Source organism: Hakea prostrata, chromosome 11 (genome assembly GCF_041222555.1).
Source record: "Hakea prostrata isolate BN-2017 chromosome 11, UWA_Hpros_2, whole genome shotgun sequence".
In the NCBI taxonomy this organism is placed as follows: Eukaryota; Viridiplantae; Streptophyta; class Magnoliopsida; order Proteales; family Proteaceae; genus Hakea; species Hakea prostrata.
Genome location: NC_142610.1, coordinates 5,541,459 through 5,560,461, shown reverse-complemented (window position 1 = coordinate 5,560,461; position 19,003 = coordinate 5,541,459). Strand labels below are relative to the sequence as shown.

The 19,003-nt window shown below is 37.1% G+C and overlaps 1 protein-coding gene across 2 annotated transcripts; it reads left to right on the top strand.

The window, feature by feature from the left end:
* Window positions 1–551: 551 nt before the first annotated feature.
* Window positions 552–17,274, top strand: FEI1 (Leucine-rich repeat protein kinase family protein). Of its 2 annotated transcripts, none has more exons than XM_089139298.1 (14): window positions 552–688; window positions 6,655–6,881; window positions 8,080–8,215; window positions 8,760–8,831; window positions 8,944–9,015; window positions 9,382–9,453; window positions 10,085–10,156; window positions 10,248–10,319; window positions 10,390–10,493; window positions 13,095–13,268; window positions 13,401–13,733; window positions 14,686–14,931; window positions 15,420–15,553; window positions 16,439–17,274. In XM_089139298.1, exons 2-14 carry the CDS (start codon window positions 6,785–6,787, stop codon window positions 16,655–16,657), a joined length of 1,803 nt encoding a protein of 600 aa, XP_088995424.1. In that variant the 5' UTR covers window positions 552–688; window positions 6,655–6,784; the 3' UTR covers window positions 16,658–17,274. The 2 variants fall into 2 exon arrangements, with proteins under 2 accessions (XP_088995424.1, XP_088995425.1); XM_089139299.1 differs by having other exon boundaries at window positions 10,399–10,493; window positions 16,439–17,270.
* Window positions 17,275–19,003: the final 1,729 nt, after the last annotated feature.

Genomic DNA, 19,003 nt, shown 5'->3' with positions numbered 1-19,003 from the left:
CTAATTGAGGAAAAACTCACAAATTATGCAACGGATATAACTTTTTTGTATTATTTTATAATTTATCCCCTGACAGCTATTTTTAAATTGACAGTCAACCAAAAGTTAATCTTTTTTACCCAAAATGTCATGGTGATTTTTTATGTGATTTACTATTTTACCCCTAAATGATTGAATCGGTGGTCAAATTAACAATGATATTATGGTCAATTGGTTATCCAACTCCCCTTCTGACCCCACACCATGAGAAGGATACAAGAAAGTTCAATTAAAATCCAGTAGAGGACCAAAACAGAATTATTCGTTTGTGTGGGCCCAGCAATACAGGCAAGAAGAATCTTCCAACGAAAACGTCATTGTATGTTTTGTCAGGGACAACTACGTAATTGCAGTAACGCAGAGACAGAGACCAGAGTTGCTCTCTTCAGTTCGAGAATTTCGTCGTCGGTGCCACGTGCGAAATGTCTCTGTCAGCGCCGTGTGAATATCTCTTCTCATTGGTTATCACGATGCCGCTTTAAGTTCGATCACTCTCTTCCCTGTCCGTCCGTCACTGTGTCACTCACTCTTGTAATAATCTCACTCTCTGCTCGACAGCCTGTGCAATTTCAGAATATCTAGGGTTTTTGATCATCTTTCTCTTCGCCAAACGATCAGATTGGTAATTTTTCGGATAAATCAACTCAAGGTGTGTATCCCTTCTTTTAATCGATTTTTTTCTTCTTCTGGGTATACTGCGATTTTCATTTTCTGAGTGTTTTTGGTTGTGTTTTAGATCTTTTCTAAGCTGAATTTGGCGTTTGGCTCTTTTCAAGTTCGTACATTGCTGATTGTTGTTAAAAATCGGTGAATCGCCCCTCAAGGAGTGAATAATCTTGAATTTTCCATAGTTTCTCTTTGGGGACACTGCCGAATTTTTAGTATTTCTTGTTATTGGTGTTTCGTTAGTCTATTTGGTATATCTGTGTTGGAAAATTTTGATTTTTCACTAGAATTGTGGTAGATAAGTTGGTTTTATGCTTTAAAAATGAGAACTTGTGACTTAGGGGATAGTGCACTTCGAATTACTGAGTAGGTGATTGCTCGTGGGTTTGAGCTCGAAAATTTGGGGAAGTGCGAAAATGCTGGAAGGTTTTTCAGTTTAGAGCTAGGAAGACTTAACTGGAAGGGGGAGAATGGAAGCTAAAGGATGGTAAATTATGGAAGCTAAAGGATGGTATTTTATAGTTTCATTTGGAGCCAATTTATTCATACTGTTGAAGCCTTAACCTGCCTAATGTACAAATGCGTTGATCCTGAAGCTATTCTCTGGTCAACGTGTTTGATTTCATTTTTGGTATCCATGCTGAAGTTTGATGAATACAATTTCTTTCTACATAACATATGGGAGATTGAACTGAGTGGTTTTATGCTTCACTTATATGTCATACAATACACATGTTTTAGTCAAGGCCTCAAGGTGCATGTTTCTACTGGCATCATAGGGTGGTTCTGGATCCATCCCAGCGTGCACTGGAAAATTTCCATAGAACTGCTACATGTGCTTCAACTGATGTTCTGGTAAATACACACTTAACTGAAGTAGGTTTCCTGGAACATGTGCTTCAAATTAGATTGGGCCCAAATATATCAAATCAATTCAGTAAACACACATTCTTAGTGAGAATGAATGGCATGGGATATTTTTCATAGTAACTATCAGTGATGCAGATAAAACTAAATTTTCTTAAAGAAAAAAAAGGAAGATAAAACCTACTATTAGGCCTGTTTGTAGGACCTAGCGTGGGATTAGATTTATTAGCTTAGTTCGAATGTTTTATGTCATCAAGTAATTTCTACTTCCCTGGTAGTTCAAGTTAGGACAGAGTATTGTCTAATTAAATTCCTGTTCCTACACTGGAGAAAGTTTTGATTATGTGGGAAACCTATTCTAACTAGTTCACTTAGAGTTTTAGTTATGAGGGATATCTATTCTTATGATGGATAGAGTTTTGCTAGATCAAATGCACTTTCCTTTCTTATTATGGGCCTTATGGCTACACATCAAGGTTCTATTCGAAGGATGTAAGGCCTTTGCTTATCGAAATGCAGTTCCCTTTCTTGTTATAGGGTTCTATTTAAAAGATGCAAGGCCACACGGACCCCCATGGTTTCTGAGTATTGACTAAAGCTTGTCTTTGCTACTTATATAGATAGATAGAGAGATAGATAGATAAGAGTTTCTTATGCACTTACCTTTCTATTTAAAGATGTAAAGGGCATAGAGACCCCATGGTTTTCCAATATCTAATGCACTTTCCTTTCTTATGATGTGAGTAAATGATGTGAGGCCATAGAGGCCCCCACCATTTCTGATATTGAATAAAGCTTGGCTTTGCTCCAGTATTCTGTGTGATTCAGAAGCTTTTATTAGATGCAATGCAACCCCTGGTCAGATACTCAGCTAATGGAATTGCATTCTAATTCCAGGTGAGATGCCTGTCCCTTGTATTAATTTATATTTCTCATATGCTTATTCATCTTATCCACCTTTAGATCAGGTTAATATTCTCTTTTTATGCATGGATCTTGCTAGATTTCAGTTCTCAATGGTTTTAAATCCATGATTTCAAATCTGATTTCATGTTTAGCAATTGGCTTATTTTTAAATGCACCCACAGCTTCAAAATTTGTCTTTCTGTTGTTTCAGTGAATCCTTCTTGCTGGATTTATACTTCTACACTATTTTAATATCAACTTGATTTTCTGTTTCAGAATAGTATTCTTATATTATTGCTGAAATTTGATGGTGTTAAATACTCTTTTAATTGCTGATTTGACCTTGATGAGGGTATTCATTATGAAATTCTGTTTGTAAGAATACTATTCCTCATAGGAAACCTGCATGACTTTAGGTCAGATCATTGGATTCGACTCATCTTTTCAAAAGCTACTTGGCCATCCTTTTGACCCCTGACTAGAGTTAGAGCCCGCCTGAGTTTTTTATTCTTATCTATCAAATTTCTCTTGAAAAATCTGGTTCCTAAGACTGTCACTGTAATTCTGATTTTAGTGGATTCTGAACCTTCTAACCTTAAGCTATAGCCCTGGGACCCACCAGTTTGTACTAGAAACAGTATGAGGTGTGATTCTCTATGCTAAATTCTCCAAAGGATGTCCATATTTTTTGTTTGGGGAATTTACTTTCTTGATTAAGTAAACTAAGATTGGTTTAATCATGAAGATCAGAAATCAATATTGAATTGAAGGAATTCTGTTTTCTGTTTTCTCACTACCTTTTACTTCCGTCACCTTGTGTTTCTCCTAAATCAACCCCTCCTTTGCTTGGATATTTTAACCACATACTCAGGCTAGTTGCCTTTAGTATATGTTTAATTCAGACCCGTCAGATTTTTAGTTTGCAAATTCTAGCCTCGTTTAGTTTCTTCCATATTCATAGTTTTTTGGTTTTTCATAAGTTTGTTAGTTTTTTTATTATCCTAGGCTACCATACCTCGTCTGTATGATTCCTGAATTTGAAAAGTTTAAGTAATGTATTCCTACTTGCATCTTATAGGTTTACAGAAACAATAATTTGAAGATCCGAAATAGGGATTTGTTCAGCAACTGATAGTGCTGATACAGTTCTGAGTCAACTCAATTGGATGAATCCAAACTCATTTAGAACCAGTTAAGGAGTCCTCAGTTGACTAAGTCCTTAGGGTGAGTGGTAATTGTTAAGTCAACTTGGGATTGGACAAGTTGGTTATGGCTGATCCTGACACAGATACCAACCCCTAGATCAGTTAAAGAGAAATACAGCTTCTGAACATCTTTTTTGTCACCAAAGTTCAGTTCCATCATTTGCGGCAAGATAATCTTTTAGGCAAGCTCTCCTTCCACGTGGAGCTGCTAGTCCAGCAACCATTAATGGTGTAAAGAAACCTGCTGTTTAGAAAGGCAGAGCAGTGGAGACGATGAAGAGAAGAGTGGAGAAGAAGGAGAAGAGAATGTGGAGAAGGGGAGAGAGAATTTGCATGAACTTCTCTCCCTACACAAGTCTTGATCCTCGTGCTCCCCCTACATATCCTGTGGTGACAGATAAACAGAACCAGATGGTGTCTGATTAGGGATTTTCTTCATTTTTTTCAATATTTTATTTCCTAAATTATCTAATCCACCTTACTTGTTTTTGAGGTTTCTGTCAATTATCAAGCAGATTTTAAACTTTACTCATCTGAAATGGTAATCGCAATAAAAAGACAACACATTCAAAAGTGGAAGTCGCATTGGAACATTGTGATTAACTAAAATTTCAGGAATTACACAGAAATCTCCTCGATTTTTTTTGTATTAATCTGTAGACAAGGATATTTATGTGTTAGTCATGTATTGTCAGTCTCCCTCTGCTGGTAAAATGAAGAAATTTGCTGAAGAGAGCCAAGTTTTAACTCTACTCCATTTTTTTTTGTCATTTTGAATTTTCTTGTTCTTGTTGTTCTCAGATGTTAATCTGTCAATGAGTTTTCTTCTGCTTCTGGATTTATAGTGCAGGACGTTTTAGGAACTTATTAGTTGGTGATTCAGGTTTCTGTTTCTGTTTTTCCCTCAGTCATTCTCTCCTTTTGAGTTCATAAATGCTAGGTATTACTTGCTTTGATATATAGAGAAAATTTTCACCAGGAAAAGAAGAAAACATGAGTCTTGTTTTTCTGATCTGGGTACTTAGGTTCCTCGTTCCTACAACAGGTCTTCGCTACTGCTTTGGTGTGTCTGAAGCTGGGTTAATTCTCAGGCAATGTAGTGAGAAGGAGAAAGAGGAAGAGGATGGGGTGGAAAGACAACCTGCTAAGCCTGCGCTACATGCAATAGTACCTACAATTATGGAAAAATATATAAAATGTCAATGGTTCATATTGGATTTGGGATGAGCAAGTAATTTGATTTGAAAAAAAAAAAAAACAGAAGAGGAAGTGGCGAGAATACAAAGAACTAGGACATGCCTTCAATGCAGGATTAAGTTTGATCGTATGTACTACCATGTGAAGCCTGATATGTGAGGACTTGATGAGCTGATGATAATGAGGCCCATTATTGTAGTCTCAATATATTAATGAACACAACCAGGAAATAGTAGATAGAAATGCTATTGCAGTGTTTTTGACCTGTGTCCATAAGGTGTATTAAGAGTGTGTTTGGTTACTTAATTCCTCTGATGTTTGCATTGATTCTGATTTCAAATCCATGAACCAGCTTCTGTAGAAACATAGTTCATTAAAATTAACTTTTGATTACTCTGATCCTGTGAACTGATTCATTCTGAAAAACATAGGGCTAATTGGGGGAATCAATAGGAATTAACCTGAAATGGTGAATTCCAGATGATTCCATTTTCAAGGCAAATTTCATAAGTTTATGGGTTACGCGTTTAGATGTGAATCATCTAAACAAATATGCAGATGATTTTTTATAGGTTGACTCATGATTCCACGAAGTTGAAATCTGTGGAATCAAGTCACAGATGCACGCTTAAGTGACTTTTTTATCGCCCAGTGCTTGTGGTTGAACATTTGCCTCAAGTGTGTGTTAAACACTCATCTGGAATGTTTGCTTTTGTTTGATGAGGAAGATGGTACTGAGCAGATAGCTTCAGACTGTGAAATGGTTTATGGGGCTAAATTGACCATTGTGAGAGAAAGAAGGTGCTCTGCTGCACTCCATTGGATCAGATGCCTGTAGGCTTTTGAAACTTGGCAGCCCTCCTTGGATGTGCCCATTCTATGTGGATTATGCTTGCAAAAAATATAACTTAATAGAACAGGATCTTTCAGATAGGCTAGAAACTCTGTGGCCTTGAGTTCTGAGGAGACAGACCTTAAAAAAAGGAAAATTATCCAGAAGATTGTCATAGAAAGTCATTTCTGAGAAAGATCAATGCCATTTTTTTAGTGTGAATTTCATTTGACAACTAGAGGAAACATGTCTTTGGCAGCCCTTTCCTCAAGTATTGAATGTTGCAGGACAAATGACAGGTTAAAATTTCGTTTGAGGTTTATAGTACCCTATGAGATTCAGCTTTTAGGCCTGGATGTTTTTTATTGATTGAGTGTGATAATCCACCCAAGAAAGAAAAAAAAGGGGGGGGGGACTCTTGAAGTTTTTATGAAGGCAAAATTTTTGTCATTTTGTTTGCTTTGACATTAAAATGCTGCAAATAGGACAGTATGATGTAGGACTGTATCTTTGGACTGTGATGGGCAGAAATTGACTGCCATTTTTGTTCAAATTATTTTTACTAGGGGTTTTTGAAATATTCTGCCAGTGAACAAAGAATAAAAAATTTATTTTTATGCTTAAATGAAAGTTTTTGACTGTGAACTCTATGTCAGTTGTACTTTATGTTTGATTTGTTATATTTTTTTCTCCTTTTCTGAAATTCTTTCTGACTGAACTATATGTTAATTCTATTTAAAGGTTGGTTTGTCATTTTTTTCCTTCCTGAAATCCTTTTTGTTAATGTGGTCATCTTGCAAATATCTTATACATTACCCAGAAATAATATGAGGGTACAAAACCTAAGATTTTCTTGATGGTTAGAATATTGCTTGTCGTTGAAACTAATTTAGGCATTCAGTGACTTATTAATCTGACTGCAAATGTTTTCATTTCTTCCAGATAGTTTTTCCATCTCATGCTGCTGTTTGAGGGAACCTTCTACTGGATGGCAATGTTGAAGTTCAGCTTTTCTGGATTTTGGTGTCTCAGATGATTCATAGTAATTTTATTATGCTTGGGAAGCACCAGAATGGGCATACCTTTGATGAAATGTCAAGGGTCAATGCTTCTTTTCATTGTACTGTTTTGCATTCAAATGAGAAAGAGCAATGCTATCAGTCCTGATGGTATAGTTGATTAACTAGATTTTTCTTTCCCTTATCTACTGCTCAGGGAAGGGTTAAGTAGTGATATGTTGATATTTTCAGGTTGCTTTTTACTGTTTTGTTTGCTTACCTTTTTAAGTAAAAAATCCTAGGTAACTTCTGAGTTTGAGTTCATTACTGGTTCTTCCACAATCATAGTTTTATATGCTGTGTTGTAACTCAGCATTTTACGGCTCCCTTGAAGGAACTTAACTATTTTGTTATCAAACTGATTGGATGCTTATATCCATTCTGTAACCTTCTTTCTTCACTGCTCTTTTTAATGCCCCAAAAAATGACATGGATTGGATGGTTGCAGTTTTTTGTTCTGGTGAGCTGTAGACCAAAGTCTCTAGGTGGACATTTAAGCTCTTATGTCCCTACTTTTTTTTTTTTTTGCCGGGGGGGGGGTGTACATGGCAGATGGTGAAGTACCATACACTAAGGAAAACTGGCGTTCAAGTCCTACCTATTGTGATGATTTCCTTCTTGTTTTTGCGGTCAATAATTTTTAATATCTGCAAGGACCCACTAATGCAGATCAAATCTCATGGTACAACCCAAGAATGGTTTGCAAACAGAGGGTCCTGATAAGAGAGAAACCTAAACAATTCAAAGTCCAGATTTCAAGGATGAAAATGAATATTCAACAAGGACTGATCAAAATGGCCTTGATTCTCTGGTTGATTGGTCCTCTTAAGGTTTTACTTGCTGGAATATTTTGAGGATGATGAAACTAAAGAATCAGGTTTTGTCTGGAGAAGTCAAGTCCAGCTATTAGAAATCTCGTAATTTCAAGACCCGGATTGATTTTTATCGGTTGAATTTCAGGGAACAGCTAATGTAGCGTTGGTAGATAATATTTGGCTGATATGATCAATAAAAATCAGATTGGAAATCAAAAGCCAACTGAAATAATGGGGAAGGCAGTGTTGCCCAGACTGTGAGCGAAGTGATTGAAAAAGATTGCATGATGTCACTAAACCAGCAACCTTATTAACAGTCCTAGAGAAAAAAGAAGGCAGAGAAATAAGAGTAACTCTTTCAAAGGTCATATATAATACTGGAAAAACCTGCTCGGCCTTGCCTGCTCTGCTGTCCTTATGCCATGTATTTGCAACATTTTTCCTCATCCCACCATTCATCTATTGAGTGTTTAAATTTGACTTTGTGAATGTAGGTGAAGCACTTTTGAGCTTCAAAACAGCACTAGCTAATCCAGATGGTGTCCTCCTTCAGTGGAGACAAGAGGACCCGGACCCTTGTGGTTGGAAAGGTGTGAAATGTGATGCAAAAACCAAGCGAGTGATTTATCTGTGAGTCTTACTTATTCAATAGCCTAGTTTACAGATTATTTTATTGGATTGCAAGCCTTTGCTCATAGAGTCGGTAGAAAAGTTCTTATTTCAGTGATAGTCATAGATTTTCTTATTATGCTGGTTGGCTTTCTTGTTCCAGTGATGAACATATGTTCAAAAGTAATATTAGTTGATTGGTAATATCTTTCGGATAATATTTATGACAAATAGAAAGTTCAGCAACCTATTTGGTAGAAAATGTTGATTCTAGTTTGAAATTTCAAATTGCTGTTGTTTATTGATATTGTTTTCTCCTTTTATATAGTAAAGTTGGGGAGTTCTGTATTCACTCGACATGTGTTTGACTATCAGTGGCACTACTCTTAACATTTCTGGAAGTTAACTGAAGTTTCAGACTATCATAGCTTCATACATTTCGTCTTTCCTGTTGTTGTTTGTTCGCTTTAGTGATCTTTGGTTGAGTCTGCTATGGTTAGAAACAAAATTTGCTTTTATCTTTCTATTGTATGGTACTTAAATTGATTTCTACGTTGATTTTCAGGACCCTACCATATCACAAGTTGGTTGGCTCTATATCTCCTGAGATTGGAAAGCTAAACCATTTGAAGTTTCTGTATGTATTTCCTTGAGAAGTTTTAGTTGATTGATTTCTAGGTATTAATTATGTGGTGCTTTTTTAGAAAATGTGCTGTTGGTGATGCTTTGATAATGTGTATGTATTGTAGTGCTCTTCATAACAACAATTTCTATGGAACAATCCCTTCAGAACTTGGCAATTGCACAGAGTTGAGAGCATTGTAAGTATAATCCCAGATTGGAAGAAAATGCAAGCTTTTGTAGTCATGATTGTTAAGTAATATAATATCTTATCAAGATGGTAATAGAAACTTTTTTTATATAGATTCATTAACTCCACGACATTTTCCTGTTAAAGCCCACGTAATTTGGTTGAAGTTCGAAGTAAATTTAATTGCTATGTTTAGAAATTTTCCATGTAATCTTTTGAAATTTCATTTTACTTAATTTTGCTCCCAACCAGAAAGAGTTTGAAGTTGTTAAGGTGTTCCATTTAATGCGGAAAATCGTGTTCTTTTCGTTTTCGTTTCACTAATGCAAAGTGCAACTCTAAGTTCAAGAGTGTGACTTTTGTGTTCCCTTTTCAGACATTTGCAGAGCAACTACTTAGGTGGATTAATTCCCTCTGAACTTGGGAATCTTTCAAATCTTGAAGCCTTGTGAGTTTCAATTCTGTCTCCTGATTTCATGTTAATTCTTATTTTCTGTTTACGTGGGGTGAATTTTGTTTTGACTTTTAAGTCACATTAGCAACACTGAAGTAATGATGTGGAAAATGTGGCTTAATTGAATCTCTGCTTTTCTAAGAGTTTACTTCTTGTATACCATACTCAGGATTTCATTAGGCATGTGGGTACTGATGCTTGAACTATAAAGTTTAAACTCAACTCAATCAATCTCCTTATTTACTTGACACAAATACCCTTGTTATTGCAATCTATTAGATTTAAGGGTTGATTCTTCATATGTGGTAGAGCCTACCTTGGCAGACATTTTCTGTGTAGTTCATAATTGCATTTTTCACTTAAAAGAAAATATTGATTTGCATTTTTCAACTATAGTTTACTTGTTATCTAATAGAGCCGAAATGCTAATGGTAGACTGAATTTCAGTTTAATTTTCTCCCGGTCATGTGCACCACTTTAGTCAGGTGCTTGCCTGAGCTTTGGGATAAGGCACACCATGTGTGCTTGGCTTATGTTTGTCCTTTCTGAGCATGCACAAGCACACTAGCACAAAAGTGTGAGGTCTGTTCATTGAAATTTATAGAAGTTCAACTGATATTCTCAGGGACATCTCAAGCAACATTTTTAGTGGATCCATCCCTTCATCTCTTGGGAAGTTGTCCAAGCTTTCAACCTTGTGAGTATCTTAATTTTGCTTATATAAGTTCCTTGGTAGCAGTTGTATGTATTTCGTGCTTAGTATTGATATTCTCTCCAATATTTTGAAGCAATGTATCTACCAACTTCCTGGTTGGACCAATACCATCTGAGGGTGCACTCAGCAAGTTCACTGAAAACTCGTGAGTACTGTTTTGGTGAAATATTAATCTTTAATGGTTGTGATTCCATTCCAGACATTGTTGACTGTAGTTTTGGCAGCTTTGTTGGAAATCGTGGCTTATGTGGGACACAAATCAATGTGAAATGCAAAGACGATCTGGGAGGACCTCCATCAAAGTCTCCGCCTATGTCAGGTAGAGTTAATGGGAATAGAAATGGTCATTCTTCTTCTCGACTAATAACGATGATACATTTACTTTATGCGGATTCTGTGGCTGGATGCATCATGGACAGTAGTAGTAAATGATGATGCAATAGATATATCATGTCAGATGTGTTTGAGAACAAAACAGTTTGATCATTGAAAAATATGCTGAAAATTTTGGCATATGTAGAAACATATTACTATCTATTATTTATTCAAGTTATTAATGTTAAAATAAATAAAGGGTAGGCCTGGGCAGAACAGATGGTGGGCCACATTTATTTATTTATTATGTTTTGAATTAGTTTTTCTTACTTTTTTAGTTTCCATGTCAGTTTATATTACTGTAACTCTTGAAGTATTGGGTTAGGCCTTTCATCTTTAGTGTTAGAATTTTATGTAATGTTTTTAAGTGGCTGCTGTCTTAATCACGACTTTGATGATGAGATGAGGAAAAAAAACATACCTTTGAGTTTTGCTCTGCGAGTGAGTATCGTGAGATGCCATTGGTGAGAGTCCAGACCATGGAACAAAATTTTGCTGAATTTTGGCCTTGGCAAAACAAAATGCCAATGCAAAATTGAAATGGACATTATTTTGAAATCTCCATAAAATTTCGATGTCCAGCGTAAATATCATGAGATATGAAAATCTCACAAAATGCCTTTATAAATGTGTCAAAATTTCGACCAAGAGTGAGAAAAGGGCAAAATTTTGGCGGGGTCTTGATTTTAATCATTTTTATGGAGAGTGTACGATCTGCAGCATATGGGACTTATGGCTGTGGATATGGATATGGTGGAGCATATGGGATTCATTTGTTGATTCCAATAGTATGTCTGCGTATGGATATGGGATGGATCAAAGTGCATCATTTGTGGACTCCATCTTTGGATTTCCATTAGAGCCATCACGACTAGTTATGCCAGTTCTGCGATTGAGTTACAGCCCTATTACCTTATGACGCATTCCCTAGAGCAGGATATCTATTTTATGTTGATGATGCTACCTATAGAAGGGCGGTTACAAAGTACATGGATAACTTTATGCATACCATGTCATGGCATATTTATGTACAATATTCAGAGTAGTTGATAAGAACCATTAATCCAATGCCAAATTCAATATAAAAAACTCAGAAATTCACAAAGATAGCTGGTTTTAATGGTGCCAGTTACCCCCAACAGCTCACGGTGCCCTCAGCCAGAGGCTGCTCCAAACTCACTCACCTAACAATTGATACCTGCTCCTCTCAATTCTCCCCTATTTATTACCCCTCACCTAACCTTAGCACTCTCTCACTCCACCACATGGCATCATCCTAGGGCCCTATCAACATCGGCCCCTCGAAATTCACATTGTCCTCAAGGTGAAGGAAAATTTGAATTTTGATCTTCAAATGTTTGTCACACAACCATGTTAGTTTAGTGTCAACGAAAACAAACTGCCTTGCTTGTCCTACTGCGATAGCAACCCATTGATTAAACTTTACATCCGTTGTATCTTCATCTAGATCTTTGTTGATTGGTAGAAACTGCAAGTCACCAAGCTGCAGGACCCCAAACTCAAAGGCTGACCTATAAACATCAGAAATATTCACAGCTGCAAGTGTTGGATGGTTCTCTCCTATGGCTGTTAATTTTTCCCAACCTTCTTCATACAAGTTGTTGCCAATCTGGGGCCTGCCATTGAAATACGATCTCAATGCAGCAGTTATTGAGCCTCCAGTCATGAAAGTTATACAGGTGCCTTTTGACCCGCTCTGAGAATTCGTTATACCTTTAGAGTATTGAACACTCCCATAGGATGAAACAAGCTTTGCACCTTCTTGATCAGCTTCAAAATACTATAGTAGATGATGACTTAAAATCCCGCCAACAACCTTCTCCACTCTATCGTGTGTCAATGTGTGGTCCTTTATACAAACTATCTCAAGACCATCGCACTCCAATCCGCTAAGCTGCTGTGCTGTCGTCCCTTTCTGGTTCCTAATCAACACGCTGGGGAAGGAAGAAGGCTGAACATAAGATTTCCTAAAATACCCCTATTTTTTTATGTTTAGCAAATGGGTCATTTGAGAGATTAGGATGCATATAATCATTCCTCTTACCATATAACCTAGTAACCTTGTATTTACATGACTCTCTGAATCAACTTGGCTTGAGATCCCCAAGCCTGAGCCATGATTATGGGACCTCAGGATTGGGTGCTTGGAGTGCCAAGTACCAGCACAGTATGGTCCATCATCCAGTGGACTTCTAAGTTGTTTTAGCTAGTCCATTCAAATTTATAAGCCTACTTGCAGCTTTTATTTGCTCATCTGTACTGTATGAGAGCAGCTGCTCTGCCTTTATTGGCTTTTTCTTTGAAAATTCTGTTATAGGCTGAGATTAAAGTGGTAGTTAGTAATTGCATCTGTCTGAGGAGGGTGTTGCCCTTTGATTTGGGTTTCTCATAGTGTTTCTTAGTGATAGCCACATTTTCATGTTCCCTCTTCATTGATGTACTTTTCCCCTCTGATCCAAGGTGAAATCAACTTTGCTCACGTACCTACTATGATGATCTTAACTGGCTCTTTGTCTTCATTTAGATAATCAAGCTGGAAAGAAGAAGTCTGGAAGGTACTCAACTAGGCTCTTAATAAGTGCATTGGCAACAGTGGGTGCTCTTCTTCTGGTGGCTCTCATGTGCTTCTGGGGCTGCTTTCTTTATAAGAAATTTGGTAAAAATGACGCCAGTGGACTTGCAATGGATGTTATTGGAGGTATCCATCTTTGAAACGTTGCAAGAATTGTGTTTCAGATATGTATAAGTTGTTCTTCATTCTTCATTTACTCTCACTACCTGCAAATATCATGAGGTAAAAGCAGCTGTTTGTATGTTCTTATTGCTTCAGGTGCCTCCATTGTGATGTTCCATGGAGATCTGCCATACTCTTCAAAAGATATCATAAAGAAGTTGGAGACATTGAATGATGAACAAATTATAGGTGCTGGGGGCTTTGGAACTGTTTACAAACTTGCTATGGATGATGGCAGTATCTTTGCGTTGAAAAGAATAGTAAAGACTAATGAAGGCTTGGATCGCTTTTTTGAGCGGGAACTTGAAATTCTTGGGAGCATAAAACACCGTTACCTGGTTAATTTACGTGGATACTGCAATTCTCCTTCGTCGAAGTTGTTGATTTATGATTTCTTGCCTGGTGGTAGCCTAGATGAAGCTCTTCACGGTATCTCTCTTGTTCTATTAATAATTAACTTTGTAAGCTTCTTACTGGATTGTACAAATTGTCTATGAAAGGATTTATTTATTCGGATTCCGCTTGCTCCATGGTTGGGATTCAATGATTGTCTTTCCTTTGGGATTTTGATTTCTCATAATGATCAAATTGTTCCGGATTTTTTTTTCCACTTTTCAAACTATGGTAGATAATATGTTCAAATACAGGGGCGTGGCTGCTATGAGTGGCAGTTTATGAATATACTTCCAAATTCATTTAACTGGGTATTGCTCTTAATGTCTAACTAATATGTCAGACATTTGTACCAATATATATGTATCATTTGCAGTTTCTGGCTCAACATGTTTCTGTTGCTACAAATTTTGAGACAGTACTCTAAACATTTGTTATGTCTTTATGAGAATATATAAATAGAACCAAACATCATATGCCGTAACATCTATAGGCATCTCTTTCAACCTAATCCTGGCAATATGATAGATTGTTTGGAATTCTTTCAAAATTATAGCTGCGTTGGTGCCCATTATGCTTGAAGTTTTCCCTTGTAATCAAGGTGTTAACAATTTATATACATGTAAATATGTAGGAAGCATGAAATGAGCTATTTGATGCGTCAGCTATTATGACATTATTTTATTTGACGGATTAATTTTGGTGATTGCTACAACGTCTATTTATGTATTGATTTCTGAGGATCTAAGAAGACAAAATTGTATTATGCAACTTGCATTTTTATATGTAGTCTGAGTTGATTTACAGATTGAGTGTTTATGCTCCTAAACTGGAGTTATTGGGTCCTTTGTAGGTATCTGGTACAAGTCTTTCAAACTGGTTATTGATCAGTGTTTTTTTGGTGGTGGTTTCTATTTTGAAACCTCTACATCTTGCTAATGCCTTGAAATTTCTTTTAATATGCTCTGGAATTTGATACATTGGGCAGAAAGAGCTGAACAATTGGACTGGGATACACGTGTCAATATTATTGTGGGAGCTGCGAAAGGACTGGCTTACCTACATCATGATTGTTCCCCACGCATCATTCACCGTGATATAAAGTCAAGCAACATATTGCTTGATGGGAATTTGGAAGCCCGTGTGTCTGACTTTGGACTTGCAAAATTGTTGGAGGATGAAGAGTCCCATATCACTACCATTGTTGCTGGAACTTTTGGCTATTTGGCTCCAGGTATGCTCTATAAACTCCGGCTGGTTACCCCAATATCTAGCTGTGAGAAATGCGCCTGTCATATTAATGAAGTGTTTGCCATTAATGTAGAAATGCATTTAAAATGTTTTCACTTCTGGTGTAGTTCCGACAAAGCTGTCCCAAACTTCTTGTTTGTTTGGTGTGGGCTGGTGATTTGATGGGTCCTGCTTTGTTACTCCCCATGAGGCTCTCCTATTCTCATTTGTCAATCTTCTGAGGAACTCAAATAATAATTTGGATGGTCTGGCGAAGTCAAATAGTGTAAAAGATACTCAAAGAGGGTAGAAAAAATCAATTTCGTTTACTCTTGGCTTATTAGGGATCTTGATATATGTGCTTGAACGTAAGAATTATAATTAAATGTTTAGAGGGAGGCTGGATTTGCCCATGTGGTGAATAGCCAAATTCTCTTTAAGAGTGGTTTTATATTTGATGCTAAAAACTTCAGCTTTTAATACCATCTGCAGAGTACATGCAAAGCGGTCGAGCGACGGAAAGAACTGATGTTTATAGCTTTGGAGTTCTGGTGCTTGAGGTGTTGAGTGGGAAACGACCTACTGATGCTTCATTCATTGAGAAAGGACTGAATATTGTTGGATGGGTGAGCCTCTCTCTCTCTCTCTCTCTGTCTGTCTCTGATAACAGTTTAAAAATTCATTAGTAAGAAGAATACTGAAAGCTAAACTGAAGTTAATAATGAATGTCATGAAAGGCGTAAAAGTGGTCTGCTGTTAGCACCACCTGAACCAATTTGTGGTGCATTTTACATCTAGAATAGAATGACCAAGAGCAAACACTATGCTTGAAACAGAAAGAAAAACTCCCTCTTTTCCGTTAGTCAGAATAAAAACGGGATTCTGGTCGAGGAGTTGTTCCATACCTACAATTTCAGATGCTAGAATATTAAAATGGAGACCCAAGAACTCAGTGGATTAATCTCATAGAAAGAATTGGGGTAACTCTAGTTGGTTGAGTTTTTAGCTTTGACATATCTTGAAATTGTGTCATGTAAAATGAAGCCAAAGAACTTGAGGGTTTCTTATCCTACAGAAAACCAACATAAATCAGAAAGGTTGAAGAAAATAGAGTAGCAGTGAAAATCAGAATTAGGTTGTATTTCTTGCCGTTGGGTTAGAAGACAAATTTTTATCAGCATTTAGTAAGATGTAAAATTAGTGTACCATGCTGGTCACGTGCACAGGCGAGGCATAACAGTGGATCGGTATATGCCTTGATATTGTGCTTTAACCCCCCCCCCCCGCGTGGTCCCCCCAATAATCAAATACATTTTCTATCCAAGTTTTGGGACTTTGTGTGGGTATCCACCTGAAACGTGACCGGGGGCACCCGGAGCGCATTAAATTCGTCATGCAGCATTTGTCTAACAGAGGAATTTCTTATGTTGGTTGATATTGTTGTGACAATCTTGTTGACCCTCTGGTCATGTGTTATATTAATGTGTCAGTGACTTTTTTCTCCTTTGCAGTTGAATTTCTTGGTTGTTGAGAACAGGCCAAGGGATATTATTGATCCGCATTGTGAAGGGGTGCAGTCAGAGTGTCTTGATGCCCTGCTCTCGATTGCAATTCAGTGTGTATCTTCCATTCCAGAAGATAGGCCAACCATGCATAGGGTGGTCCAGCTACTAGAATCCGAGGTCATGACCCCTTGCCCAAGCGACTTCTATGATTCCAACTCAGATTGAACCCCTTAGAATGGTGGCAATTGCGGTTATGCTTACATTCCACGCGACTTTAGTGTCTTTTGTGAAGAAGATCAGGCTGCAATGGGGGCTTGAAATCTGTGGATATCATTTTTGTTCTGTCATTCTTTCATTCTTTCGTCTGCAGATCCATGAAAACTGAACATGCCTGCTTCAGTTAATGAGCGGTCGTTGCAGAACACGGAGATTGGCAGTGTAATCTTAATTTCAGTCTCCTTGATCTCACCTGATGAAGTTATGGTTCCTTCTCTGTATGATTGAGATTCACGTTTTGTTATTGCTGTGTTATTTATTAGTCATTTTTTTTGGCGTTAATTCGCTTAATTTACCTGTACATGGATGATAAGAGGATGTCTGTACCAGTCAAGAATGTTTCACCTGCCATTTTGTACAATGCATCTCCATTTCAATGAGCAGCTATTCAATGGACAAACAAGACTGACAATTAGTGTCTCTTTGCTATTCCCTTCAAAGGTTGATAAATCCTTAATGGTTTACACTATGCTGTCTGAAATCCAATAGTCATTTCAAATGCTTGAATTTGGTTGAAAGTCTTTTCTTTCATTCTTGAACGACGCACCAGTGAGATAAGGGGTTTGAAGATTATATTCTCAGGGGAGATGTTTCGTCTAGAATCAAACTCGCAACCTCTTCATTAAGAGATGTGGGTATTACCTCCAGAGCAACTTGGTAAGTTAAAGAGACTCTTGGTAAGTTAAAGGTCTCTTTTGACTACCCGATTTTCATCTAAGCCAGTAGACCCTTCTATGGAGGAATATTTTTAGGATGGATTTATCAAACGCTCATTGTAAACAAAGAATAATATTTCAGTATAGCAAATGTTGAAACAGTTTTACTCCAGAAATAGTCTCTTTTTTGGTGGAAATGTTATCAAATGCTTACTTCTGTTTGATGTGTCATATTATCTGGTTCATTTAAGTATGATATTCAACAGTCTATGCTATTCATCTTCATTTTGAAAACCATTACAAACCAGTCACCACATTCACACGGATTTGGCTTGCCTCTAGTGATTTCCATGGATTTCCACACAAAACACAAACTAAGCACTCGAGGCTAATGCATGGAAATCCAGTGTCTAATTTGTGCAGAACACAAGGTTAGTCCTTTGTCTAATGCTTCAGTCCCTTTCACATCTTGTTCTAGTGCTTTACATAAAGGTTGCAAATTTGACTTTGGTGGCCTAATTAAAGGGGTGGAGTCAGGATTTAACACTCAAAACTTTTTCTTTGAGGGAAGAGGGGGGGGGGGGGGAAGGTTGGGATTGGGGAAAAGTGCTGATATTTCACACATGGGAAGAGGACTGGAGGGGGAATTTGAAAAAAAATAGAAAGGGAAAAAGTAGTGTTCAAAAAACCAGAGGGCTCCAGTGTTGCTCAACCCCAACCCATGGGGCTGGTTTCGTTATGATTTGCTACTAGCTCGAACAGGGTTTGGTCAAAATTTCGGCCCTGACTATTCTCCTAGTTCATGGCCGCAATCTTTTTTTTTTTTTTTTGTAAACAGATATTCAATTAGAAGACGGGCAAGAAAAGCCCAAGACATCCTGATTACATAATTCAAGAAGCCAAGGTGGCCGCAATCTTTTGATGTCACTCGGACTTATTGTGTTAAGTGTCAATTTGGTATGAAATGGGTATTTGATACTATATTGAATAAAGTTACCTTATACTATTACCGTACTAAATACCAAACGATATAAATTTACCTTTTACTATTGCTATACCAAATCCAAAAAGATACTATGTCATACGAATTTTTTTTTGGTATATATGTCATACCGTTGTTGTACCTATATATTCGATACATAACATTGCACTATCTAGTCTAGTGTGAGTGTGGTATAATTTATTTATAGGGATAATTATTGTTGTCCCCTTAAGCTACTGTTTAATTACTAAAAAGATTCTATTCTTTATGAAAGTATTGTTGCATCCCTCACCGGAAATAATTTTTTTGTTGTGCACAGCATTGCATTTTTTACCAAATAGAAGGCTGTGATCAAAGGCTTGATTTTAAGTTAAAAAAAAACAATCCTCAATAGTCTTTTAGTTTTTCTATTTTCTCAGCCACTTATTTGGCATATAAGTACACTACTGTGCACAACAGATGATGTTTTCTCCTCCCTCATCTCTAACGGTGTTAAGTGACTAATACGCATAAACTAACCCGAGTAAATATAATTTAGATATAAAACGAACCTTATCCCTGGCTCCAAAGGAATCCTGATATATAGTTTAAATTACACTCGCTTAGCAACATAGATTGAACTCAGTGTGATTTTCCCCTTCTCAAGTTAAGCACTTC

Excerpts from the sequence above, each read along its gene's own strand:
- FEI1 (XM_089139298.1), top strand. The coding sequence starts at position 6,785 with ATGGGCATACCTTTGATGAAATGTCAAGGGTCAATGCTTCTTTTCATT. Across the intron at positions 9,016-9,381 it reads TGCACAGAGTTGAGAGCATT|ACATTTGCAGAGCAACTACT; the intron begins GTAAGTATAATC and ends TTCCCTTTTCAG. Across the intron at positions 10,494-13,094 it reads AAAGTCTCCGCCTATGTCAG|ATAATCAAGCTGGAAAGAAG; the intron begins GTAGAGTTAATG and ends GTCTTCATTTAG.